Raw genomic sequence first — 12,320 nt, forward strand, 5'->3', positions numbered from 1 at the left:
AGAGACACACACACACACCAGACAAACTAAACCAGAATCTTGACGTGGGCATTTTTCTGGGTGATTCTAAGGTGTTAAGGGTCATGGGTCTCACTTGGCCCAGCTGCTGCCCCAGTTCCCAGATTGGGAAAGACAGCGTCCAGAGGTCCTGCCCCAGAAGCTCCTCCCTGCACGAAGCATGTTGGTGGCATGCATGGCATTAACAAGCCTGTGGGTCATGCTTGGTGGCATCTCCCTGCTGTGGTCACATGTGGGAAAACAATAAGCAAGAGTCAAATGTCAGGGGTGGGTGGAATTCAGAGCATCCTTATTAACCAGCAGGACTAGTGATCATCAATGAGGGCTTCCCCAGGGCAGAATAATTCTTGGCATTCTCCATGAGCTTTTACCCTCAATCCTTTAAGGAAAGCTCTTGGTATAATTTCTGTTTTCAAGATGAAGACATAGTGTTAGGACTTGCCCAACTCCTCTGGTTTTATTTTCGGGCCACTTGGGAAGATTCAGCCCTAATCTGAAGTGTTCTGTGACGTGAGGGAGGGAAGGTCTATCTACAGAGATAGGTTGTGATGGAACTGCCTGGAGCACCCCACCTCCTCACAGTGCCTCACCCTTGTCACCCCCACACCAGCAGTCTAAACAGAAAGGGAGGGCACAGACCACTCAGCCCCTGCTGGAGACCTGCCCTCTGTCTCCACAGCCTCCTCATCTAAGGAGAGGAAACCATGCTTACCTCTTCTAAGGGCTGTGGAGGAAGTAACAGAGAACCTGTAAGATGCTGGGTGGGCTCCCTTCCCCTCAGCCCTCTGGTGGGCTATGGGAGGCAACTGGGGTATGCATGAGGTACACAGGATATGGCCACTTACACTTTGGTCAAATCCGCTGATAGAGGCCGTGCCTGGAGCGTCCTCCTCCTGATCTCGGGCTTTACCTCCAAGCTCTCAGTGGCCCAGCCTTTGATCCGCTCCTGGACACTCATTCCCACTTTTTCAGTCTCTGGCATTGTCAATGGAGGCTCCAAGGTGGCTGAGGGAGGCTCAGATCCTCCTGCTGAGGGGGACGTAATCTCTTCCTGAAACAGGCTGAGGCGCTTCTTGACACTGCCCCTGGAGGTCCACTCCGTCCCCACCGGGGACTCCCCATTGGCCCCTCTGTTCTTGGACCCAGCACGTTCCAGCCCTCTTCCTGACCCGGGTGAAGGGGACTCGGGCGCCTTCTCTGGCTCCTGGTCCAGCCTGGCCTTCTCTTCCTTCGGGCTCTGATCACCTGCAGGGGGAACCTTGGCTGAGCAGCCCTGGGTCCTGGGGCCACCCATCTCTATCTGTTTAAAAATCAGCTTCTCCTTCTGTTCACGGACTTTCTTGATGCCCTCCAGGAAGTCTGGGTCATGGTGTGAGGTCCTTGCTTGGACAGAACAGTCCCCGTCCCCTCTGGCCTCCAGGTTGGCTCTCTCTGGCCTACGGCACACCGCTCCTTTTCCCTCATCAATCACCTTCTTTAGCAAGGCCTCCTTGTTCTCAAACCGGGCCGTGAGGTCCATGGACAAAGGTCGGGGCTTCCTCACCCATGTCTTCTCAGGAGGAGTCGGGGGCACCTTGCCCACCCCAGCTGTCCCTCCTGGGCCTGGCTTCAAAGGTGGAGCACACTCTGTGAAGATGGCAGACACGGGCCTCCTCTTTGGGCGAGGCCTGGGCTCTGGTGCAGGAGCTATAGTGTCCTCCACACTGCTGGCCTTCAAGAGAGGCTGCTCTGGAACTGCTTCCACTTGGCATGGGGCTGCCCGTGTGTCCTGCGGCAGGGAGGCTGGTCGGGGAAGGGTTCCCATGGGCTTGTGGGCAGGCACGGCAGGCTTGGCAGCCACCTCTGGCCGGGCACTGGAGAGGGCCTTCTGGGACACTCCCGTGCCAGCCTCTCCAGCCCCCTGACTGAGCCCTTTCCCCGGAGGGGGACCAGCTTTGGTGGTTTCAAAGAGAATCATGGTGCTGAGGCTAGTGCTTGGGCTGGGACGCAGAAACATGGCCTTGTTGGTCACCAATGCGCTTTTCCTGGGGCTGTCCCCACCATCCACGTCTTGCCCTGCCAAACTGGGCATGCTTGGGTTTGGATTCTTGGCTGCCACCTCCACAGAGACACCAGTGGGAGATGGCCTGGGGGGACCAGGCCGCAAAGATACTACGTGGGACTTGAAGTCGGAGGCCTGCTCCCTGGAGAAGGGCTTAGGGGCCAGTCTTGGCAGAGGAAACAGGTGGGCAGGGCTCCGCAGGGGGCTTTGTCCTTCTAGGATCTGGGTTGGGGGAGCCCCAGAGGTGTCACCTGCTTGGCAGAAGAAGGTCCGCTTTAAGGTCTCTTTGCTGATGTCACCAAGGCCTGGCACCGCTGTCAGGGATGTTATGGAGCCAACCTCAACCCGTGTTGCCATGGTTACTGCTGTGGCTCCATAAGGATTAGAAGCATTGGAAAGGGAGGAGAAGCAACTGCTTAAAAAAAAAAAAAAAAGGGAGAAAGTAAATTTAGCACTTAGTCAGGGTCTGCGTCAAAGCAAAGGTGTGGAAGAAAAGGACGGAGCCCTGATTCTAGAGCCTGCTCCCCCTCAGAGGGCTCCTCCAGGCATTTCTTGACTCAGCCAATCTCAGGACCAGCTCTTAGAGTGAAAGGGGCAAATGAGAAAACCAGTGTGGTGGCAAAGGAACAGGGCTGGCATCACCCCAAAAAGGAGAGGCATGGTCCAGCTCTACCTCACACCACGCACTGCAGGCATGAGCCCCACAGCACGCACCCTCAAGCTCTCCCACTCTTTTTTAAAAATCTATTTATGTATTTGGTGCAGGGTCTCACTACACAGCTTGGACTTGTAGTGATCCTCCTGTCTCAGCCTCCTCAGCGCTGGGATTACAGGCATGCACCACCACGGCTGAGCTCAGTGGCCAGCATGGTGTGAGGGCGCGCACAGCATGGCATGTAGTACTGGGGATCAGACACAGTTCCTTGAGCTTGCCAGGCAGGCGTTTAGACTGCTGAGTTTTCTCCCCAGCCCTTAATTTAAAAAAAAAAAAAATTTCTTTTCTTTTTTTTTTAAAGTATCTGGTATAGTCTCACTAGGCGGCTTAGACTCAGCGATCCTGTCTCAAAGCTCCCGCACTCTCGCCACCCTGATTACTTCCTATTTTGGAGCCTGCTTCCATCAGACAGACCTCCCAGTAACCCCGTGTTGAGCACCGGGGCAAGGAGCATGGACGAGGCCAGCCCCGGCTCACAGAGCCACCCGAAGCTGCAGCCGTGCGCAGAGTGCCAAGCTGGCGAGCGGTTGGCGGAGCCCGTGTCTAAGCCCCCAACTCCCCTCCTGGGGTGCCCCTGAGCCTTTTATCTGCCTCTTATCTTTTTCATCTTAGTTTTCTTAGATTTAAAATCCAAGCATTATTTTTCCCACTCGAGCTGCTAATATTTGCTATGAGTTGTTTTCTGTGGAACACTTGTTTTTTGTTTTGTTTTGTTTTAATGCTGTCTGCTTTCTTTTCTTTTTCTTTCTTTTTTTTTTTTTTCTTTGTTTCTCTTTCGTTATGTGGTACCAGAGAGTAAACCCAGGGCCTGTGCGTGCTAAGCAAGTGCCCTGCCACTGAGCTGTGTCCCCAGCCAGGTTCACATTCTTGGCAGGAAGAATCAGAGCTCCCGGGAGGGCTCACCCTACGTGAGACCTCTGGTGAGGCTGAGGGCTTTGGGTGCTGCATAATCCTCACCCTCAGGCCCTACAGGGTGGGGCCGAGGAAGAGACCTCACTTCTCGTCCTCTCAGGTCAAATGCCCTCACCCACTCAGCTATGCAGTCTGCTCTCTTGGGCCTGAGTTTCCTTCTCATTAATCCCCAAACAACTTCAAGAGGCAGAAGTTATTACCGTCTGTCTCACAGAGAAGAAGAGAAAGGCCCTGGGGAGGTCACTTGGTTTGCTTACAATCACTGAACTGAAACTTGACCTCTACTCCTGATTCATTGAGCCCTGCCTTTTGAAAAAATATTGTTTTATTCTCTTCTGATTTTAAAAAGTGCCAGGGAAGTCACTGTTCTTAATGTCTAGTATTATCTTTCCCTGTAAAGCCTTCCCTCTCCCACCAGCCTCCACCTAGATGCACTAAAAAAGAAGGTATTTTAGTTAAACACAGCCTTCCTTCCTTGGACCCTGTGCAGCCTCCCCCACCCTGCACAGCTCTGACTCACTCAGCAGTCTGCAGGAAAGAGAGACCAACAGATTTTGATATTTTCTCTTCCCTACACATTTGATGGTGCTAACAGATTCCATCTCCCCAACCAAGAGAACAGTGTCTAGACAGGGTTAGAAGGAGAAGAGAGGGGCAGACCTGGAGGATCTGTGAATTGAAGAACCTCCATCTATGAAGACCCCTGGCAGAGATCTGAAGGTCCTGCCCACGGTCGGGGGTGTCCAGCTTCAGGGCCAGCCACTGCAAGCTCTTCAAACCCTGCTCTGAGACCCACATGGAGCACAGACAGGAGACACAGGACATTGACAGGATCAAGAAGACAGACAGATGCTTCCTTAGTGTGCTCCCCCTTGTGGACTCTCTCTGGGTCAGCATGTACCCCACTTACCTGAGCTGGCAGGCCCAGAGTGGGGATGTGCGGCTGCCAGGGAAAGCCACCGGGGTCACAGCTCATGGCGAACGGGGTTGTCTGCACACTCCCACGGCTGAAGTGGATAGGGAAGGAGGCTCATCCTTGCAATCTGAGTTTCAGCCGGTCTGGGGAGACACAAGACGACAGCTCAGTTCCGGAGTTCCAGCAGTACGTGCACAGACGGTGCAAAAGCTTTCAGGCTCCCACTGCATCCGCTGGCATCGCCTCCAGCTTCCAAGCCTCATGCTCCTTTTGGCTCTTCAATTTCGTAGCCTTATATATGCGTGTATGCGTGATTAGTGTGAGATCACAATAGGTGCTCAACACATACCGTCCCTGTTTGTTCAGTATGTATTTATGGAGCACCTGCTGTGCACACAGAGATGAACTAGAAATACTCCTGAAACTGCGGAGCTCACAGTTTTGTGTAAGATACACACACACACACACACACACACACACACACACAACTGCCACACTGGGTAATAAATGCCCTGGTTTAGAATGGGCTGTGGGACACAAGGATAGGAGGATTAACTGCCTTGGAGTGGAAATGATGGCCTCAGACTACGTCATCAATGCAGAGGAGGTAACTATTGACCACTCAAGGTAATTATTTCAAGAACTCTTTCTTCCGTTTTGCAGTATTGTGTACTGGCTGTGTGGGGTACCTCAAACACCTTCTCAGGGCTTTTGTACATATGGGATCTACCCTTTGGCAGAGCCCCGCTTGCTCCCACAACTTACACACAGCCCCAGAACTGGTCCAAACCCCTAGTGCCTATCCATGAAGAACCACAGACAGAAACATAGGAACTTGGCAGGACTGCCCAGAGACATACAGGCACATGTGCTAGGGCGTGAGCCTTCCCCCCACATTCAACAGTAAGTCCCCAGGGGCCAGCGTGCTTGCTTGGCATATACAAGCATGGAACTCAATTGTTGAGTGACATGGTACAGATGAGCTTAAGCTGGCTCTGCCTCCATTCACTCAGGGATCACAATGGATGTGTACGGGGACCCAGCCTTCTGTCACAGCACCCCTGCGGACCAGGGGTGATTCTTGTCCTCTCTGGCCCAGGTCTCCTGGAACCAAACACAGCGCTGGATCGGGACACTCATCTACCTTTGTATACCCAAATGTAACTGTGCATTGACTATTCAGAAACACTCAGGTTAGAACAAAAAAGGTGTAAGCGAGACAGACGGAAAGGAGGCTGGGGCTCTTCACTTCTTTTCTCTGCCAGGGGATAGCTGGCCTGAGAAGGCCATGTGAGCCCCCGAGACTGTGGCACATTGTGCTTTTTCTGACTCTTGGGGAAACTGCACTCAGAAAGATAAAATCAGAATCATGTACATATGATGTACAGAAAAGCCTAGTCAATACATTTAAAACTTCAGCTTAATATTTAAATATTATCTTTAAAAAAACCATTAAAACATCCTTGAAAAAAATTGTTGAGTGAATAAATTAATTCCCTACTCTTCCAAGATACCCAGTAAGTGCAGGTGCTGTGAGTACCGTGACAAGTGACACACAAGGCACCCGGGGCACAATTCGAGTTGCTCTGGCCACAGCAGCTGGAGGAGCTGTGAAGTGTTCAGCAGGAAGCTCAGCCTGTCAACCCCCACCCAGGGGGCACTGTCATGCTGTCAGTCTGGGCCCCATGGAGAAGCCCTGTGCCTCAGGCTGGCTGCTGTGAGTGCCTGGGGTGCCCGCCTTGCCCTCAGTGCCACGGCCACTCAGCTGCTCACTTGGGGGCTGGTCGGGCATCCGCATGGCTTTTCCTGGGAAGGAGGTCCCACAGAGCAACCATGCTGAGCCCGGATCTATGGTACCCAAATGTCACAGGAGGCCCTTGGGATCCTGGAACCCACCTAAGTAGCTACACAGCAGGGAAGCAAAGTGAAGACATGGAAAATTAGTCTTCAGTCAGACCCCTCTTCAGAATGACAGTGCCTGTCGCCTGTGACCTGCTTTGTATCTTGGGCCATCACTTAGGTCACCATTCCAAATACTGGGCAAACGCCTGCTTGGTCTGTAAATATGGTGACAGGGGGTCATCAAGGAATTAATGAACAGAATCCTGAACAAAAGAGAGCAAGAGAAGTCTCTAAACCACTACAGAGAGACTAAAATTGTATTTTAAAGTCCTTCCCAACCCTAGAAACCCAAGGGTCTCAAGTTTTCATGTAACCCAATTCTAAAATGCCAGGGACCTGATCTAAATCTGTTCTAAACTCTTACTTTAAATGTATCACATACGCTATGGCTGATTTAAGAGACGTTAGTCTCTTCCAAAACACTTCAGAAGCCCACTCACACTGAAACCAACTGCTATTTATTTCTGGGGCGGGTTCATACCTTCTTCATAAATGCACTAGAGAGATGTCAAGAACAAAACCAGGTGGCCAAGAGCTTTATAAACAAGGGAACAGGGCATGGTGGTGGGCATCTATAATCCCAGTTACTGGCGTGGATGAGGCAGGAGGATGGTAACAGCCCAGACAACTTAGCAAGATCATCTCTTGTAATTTTAAAAAGTGTTGGGGGGGCCTGCCCCTTAGCTCAGTTCTTTAAGTGGCTGCTTCAACAAAGCAGTCAGGCTCAGGTTGCTGTGGTTAGATCCCCACAACACAAGCCAGCCAGTCATGCCTTGAAGGCATTCGGAGCAAAAAAAAAAAAAGTGTTGGGCCGGGAAGACGGCTCAGGGGAATAAGTGCTTCCCTGGCAAGGGCAATGGCCTGAGTTCAATCCCCAGTTCCACCAAAATAAATAAATAAATAAATAAATAAATAAATAGTGCTGCTGACATATATACACATACATATACATCATCACGGAGCTCAGGAGGGTCCAGGCAGGCAGCAAGGTGCCCACAAGGAGGCGCGGTGAACCAAGAGGGGATGGCTCAGGCCATTTCTCTGCTGCAGCTGAGTCCAATGTGCCCAGCGGCTTGATCTCCCTGAACTGAATCATAAAGCCTGAAATTCTCATTTCCTGCAAGAGCTATCACTTGGTGGGAAAGCCCCATGTCTGGGAAGGGAGTCACTGTACGGCACATGCTGGAAGAAGGCAGGAGTCCCTAGAAAGCGTTCCTCCTGCCCGCTTCTGAGCCCCCTTCTGCTGCACCCAGCGCCTCCTTGGGAGGAACCGGGTCTGTGCTCTGTGTGGGGTGCAGCCGCGAGCTCCCAGGCGCCCGGGGAATCCAAGATATCATAGGAGAGGAGGCAAGAGGAGTGTTTTCATTCAAAACCAAACAGTTTGGCAGCTCTGTTCTCCTCTTCGGGGGCGTTGATTCATTCTAGCAGCTGCTGACGATTTCTCCTAATTACACCCTTAAACCCGATCTGGTGGCTCAGCACCCATTCACTCCGCGTCGCTGGCTGCTGCCTCCTGGGAATGCCACCATCTGGTGGGGAACGTGGGCCGCGCCTCACACCTTCCAGTGCCTTCCGGGAACATGACCTTGGCCCCTGAGCCTGCAAATCCATCCTCTGCGGTGCACCATACAGCGCTCCAAGAGCACACTGGCTAAGAACATCCTCCCCGAGGACCAGAACCGCGGTACATGCAAGATCTGCCCGTCCACGGGCCGCAGATGGACGGGTCCCAGCCGAGCGTCAGACATCACTGGACTGTGAGCCTCCTCTAATATCCGTCCCCATGGCTGTGGCCCATCCATCCAGCCAGCCATTATTATCCAGCATTGACTTGTGCCAGGCCCTAAGAAGGTAACAGCGAGTACAACACAGAGAAGGTCCTGTTTCATGAGGCTGACATTCAAGAAGACAGAGCCAAATGATAACATAAAAAATCATGTTAGCTAAGCAATGACAAAAGTGGGGGTTTGAAAGCAGGTGTAATGGTTTCTATTTAGATTCCCCCCACACACACTCCCCCATGAAAGTCTTGTATGCTCACAGGTGGGCTTTGGAAGGTGGCTGGGTCATGGACACATGATTTCATCAGTGGACTCATTCATTCATAGAATTTAGAGCTAAATGTGATATTGGGGGTGGCGCCTAATTGGAGGAGGTGAATGTGGCCAGGAAGCCTACCTTCAGCTCTCTCTCTGCTTCCTACCTGGCGTGTCATGAGCTCTTTCTCCTCTGCTGTGTTCCTCTGCCATACTGTCCTGCCTTGGAGCCGGGTGACTGTGGACTAAAACCTCTACAGACATGTGCAAAATACACTTCTTCCTAAAATTGTGGGTGTCACGTATTTTGTCCCAGCAATGAAGAAAGTGACTAAGAAACCAGGTGACTTGCATTCCCTGTACTGCCATTTTCTTGCTGCCTGGCTCACCTCTATCCGCCCCTCAGGTCTTGCGCCCCTTCCGTCAACTCCTGAAATCCTTCCCTGATTCCCCAGGCCCCAGCTAGGCATCAGTGGAAAGCACAGTGACCTTGTCTGTCTCCCATAGACAGCTCTGTGAGCTCCCAGCAGGGAGGGCCTTGGTCCACCCCCATGGGCATATCTGTCACTGGAATCCAAAAAGTCACTGCATAACTCACCTGAAGGGCCACACCCCAGAAAGAAGCAACTGTTAATACCCACAGGGATGAGGATGGGAACAGGCATGTTCATCTGCTCCCAGGGACGAGGTAAGCTACAATAATGATTCAGCAATATTCACTTTCAACAAGCACCTCTTGAGACTCAATTAAGAGATACGCACTGACCTACACACTTAAAATAAATCATTTATTTATTTATTTATTTATTTATTTATTTATTTGGGACAGGGTCTGGCTATGCAGCTTGGACTTGTAGTGACCCTCCAGTCTCAGCCTACCCAGCACTGGGATTACAGGCATGCACTGCCACATCCAGTTCTGGTGGCCTGCAGGGTGGCACAGCATGTAGTACCAGGGATCGAACCTGGGTCCTTGCACTTGCCAGGCAGGTGCGTAGACTACTGAGCTATCTTCCCAGCCCCAACCTACACACATCTGAGGCGCTTCTGCAGGAGCTCTCCTGGGTCCTACAGATGAATAAGTGGCCACACAGAGCCAGCTCCTCCCTGCACTACACAGGAAGGCCAGAAGCCAGGGCTCCCGGCTCCAGAGGAAGAGTTTGTCCCCTGTATTCCTCACCCTCACCCACTTTCGACTCAGTAACTCCTGTCTAAAAAGTTATCCTATGAAGCAACCTGAAAGAAAAGCTACACATCCAAAGATGCCCACCACTGTTATCTACACAAACACAGCAATGATCCACCCAGCAGGCATGGTGGGAAGCCACAGAAGAACCAAGCCACGTCCCTCTGCACTGCCCATCCCAAGAAACGTGACCACTTGGGGCTAGGGAGATAGCTCAGTAGAATAAGCGCTTGCCTGGCAAGCGCAAGGACCTGAGTTCAATCTCTAGTTTTGCCAAAAAAAAAAAAAAAAAGACAAGAAATGTGACCACACACGTATCTGTCCCATTGTCAATCCTTGGAGAAGCACAGCTACATTATCTCTGCCCCCAAATTTCTCACTGCAGCGTACTCCTCCTCTCCTCTATTCTTCATCCTACCTGGCTTCCTGCTGAGTACACTCTGAACTCAGCCTACTCCTACATTCATTGATGGATAAGCATCCATGGTTACTTATCCAGAACTTTCTCAGGTGGTCTCTTTCCCCTCTGTGTCTATAACACAGATGGAACCTGAAACCCAGGACACGTTACCCTTCTTTAAGGGGACTTTTCAGCCTTATCTTGAGTCCCCAGGGTCTTAAAGAGGCCACACGGTGACTGACTCCTTGGTGTGAGCCCCAGACACTCCCTGCTAGCTTCAGATCAGATAAGACTCTTCCTCTCCCTTTTGTGTGCCTGTAAGATTTTCCCCTCAGTCTCTGGCTCCCTCTTCCCACCTGCCAAGGCCTCACCTCATGGTGGGGAGCACACAGATCCCAGTGGAATAGGTGGCAGGACACTACCACTGTGCGACTTTCCCCTCGCCAACTCCTCCTCCCTACCACTGTTGTTCACAGAGGCACAACCCTGGGGGACCCAGCTGTGGGTCAGGCTGTGGCCCAGTGGCACCACTCATGCACTAGTCCTGATCTGGGAGTCTCATGCCAAGAGGTCCACCCCAACCCTGCTCATGGCCCTCATAGCTCCAGTGGCTTGGGCATAACAGGCACACAGTACACCATAAAGGCTGAGGTCCAACTGGCACTCCTGTGAACAGGAGGACCACAGCAGCTGTGCACACAGCCCCCCATCTGGGTAAGGGAAGCACTGGCCCGCACCCTCCTTCTACACCCCTGGCTGCACCAGGACCTTGTCCTTGGCCACGCTGCTCCGCACTCCTGCTGCCATCACCCGCCCTGTGGCTGCCTGGCTCTCAGAGTCAGCTGCTCCACTCCAGGGCCAAACCTACCCAGGGCTGCCTTCTGAAGACCCATGGCTGTTCACACTACCACAGGCCCAGGCTGCTGGGCTCAGGCTGCACAGTGCTCCCTAACCCTTTACCATGTGCTCTCCCAACCCCACCCCACCACTCCACCACACACCAGGTCAGGACTACTTATCCCCTTGCCCCCTGCCCCTCTATACAGCAGGAACAAAAGACAGTTCTCATTCTGTCAGACCTCTGCCAGGTCAGCCAGCATCTGAGCTCTTTCTCTTCAGACTCTTAAAATCTATTTTTCTCCAACTTGCCTGAAAGTTAATTTTAAACCCCTTGATTGGAGACCGCCCTTCCCCCCAGGAGGTTAAATTAATAAACCTAACAACTGTTTGTCTTTAGCAGAGGACAACAGCTATCAAAAAGCAATTTACACTTGTGCTTTACACTTGCTAAGACTAATATAACTGATCTTCTCTTCTGGGTCTTCAACAACTAAAGTTTAGAGACCAGAACTGGAGAGATAACTGAGCTAAAAAAATAGCCAATATTTTGGCTCTGGCCCTCCAAGATCAGTGGAGATCCAGAGCATGTCAACCTTTTGCATGTGCTCTTACAACTTTGGTGAGTCACCCAATCTCCTGAGCAGGAAGATCGCTGGACCCCAGAGGCTAGAGATCAACAAATGTACAGTGTGCCAAAGAAGGGCACCAAGAAAAATCTCACATGCTGTTCACAGAAAGCAACATGGTCAAATAGGACTGTGACCCATCCAGGCAGCTAATGATGACAGAGGAGCTGAGAGGCTCAGTACATAGTTCCAGAGTAATGCCTGAAGAGGCTTACCTGACCTTGATAGATAGTGAAAGGTCAATTTTGATTAATATGGGTCTTATTTTAACTTAATCTTAAACATCCAGCAGAAAAGTATCATCAGAAGAGTTAAACTTTTCTCTTCTATTTATATGACCTCCAAAGTACCAGTTATTCGCTAGAGATGACACTTCAACTGGTCTTTCTTTCTCTCCTAAATAAAATAAAAATAAATGAGACAAGTCATCCTCCAAGATTAGATGGCCATAGATATTCTGGGCATCAATTACCCTTATAACTTGTACAAATATAAAGGCTAAATGTATGTACATTCCTGATACTTTTGCTAATATATGAATGAATATTCAAGATAGTAAATGACAGGTTAGTTCCATGTTGGGGTCTAAAACTCCTTGAGGGGCTGGTGAGATGGCTCAGTGGTCTAAAGCACCTACTTAGAACAAGCTAAGCTAAGCAAAGCACAGGGACCGCGGTTCAATCCCCAGCACCACATGCCAGCCAGTCCCGCCCCCTGGTGGGTTGAGC

The 12,320-nt window shown here is 51.3% G+C and overlaps 1 protein-coding gene across 2 annotated transcripts in view; it reads right to left on the minus strand.

Moving 5' to 3' along the window:
* Positions 1–12,320, minus strand: part of Kiaa1671 (KIAA1671 ortholog) — a 163,372-nt gene that overhangs the window by 119,243 nt on the left and 31,809 nt on the right. The window contains exons 2-3 of one of the 2 annotated variants that reach the window (XM_023711831.1): positions 4,597–4,745; positions 864–2,471 (exon numbers count right to left, since the gene is read on the minus strand). In XM_023711831.1, coding sequence (XP_023567599.1) covers positions 864–2,416 — 1,553 coding nt within the window. In that variant the 5' untranslated portion in view covers positions 2,417–2,471; positions 4,597–4,745. Of the gene's footprint in view, positions 1–863; positions 2,475–4,596; positions 4,746–12,320 lie in introns of both variants that reach the window. The other variant, XM_023711832.1, reaches the window with a different exon arrangement.

This window comes from Octodon degus, unplaced genomic scaffold (genome assembly GCF_000260255.1).
Source record: "Octodon degus isolate 3935 unplaced genomic scaffold, OctDeg1.0 scaffold00021, whole genome shotgun sequence".
NCBI lineage: Eukaryota > Metazoa > Chordata > Mammalia > Rodentia > Octodontidae > Octodon > Octodon degus.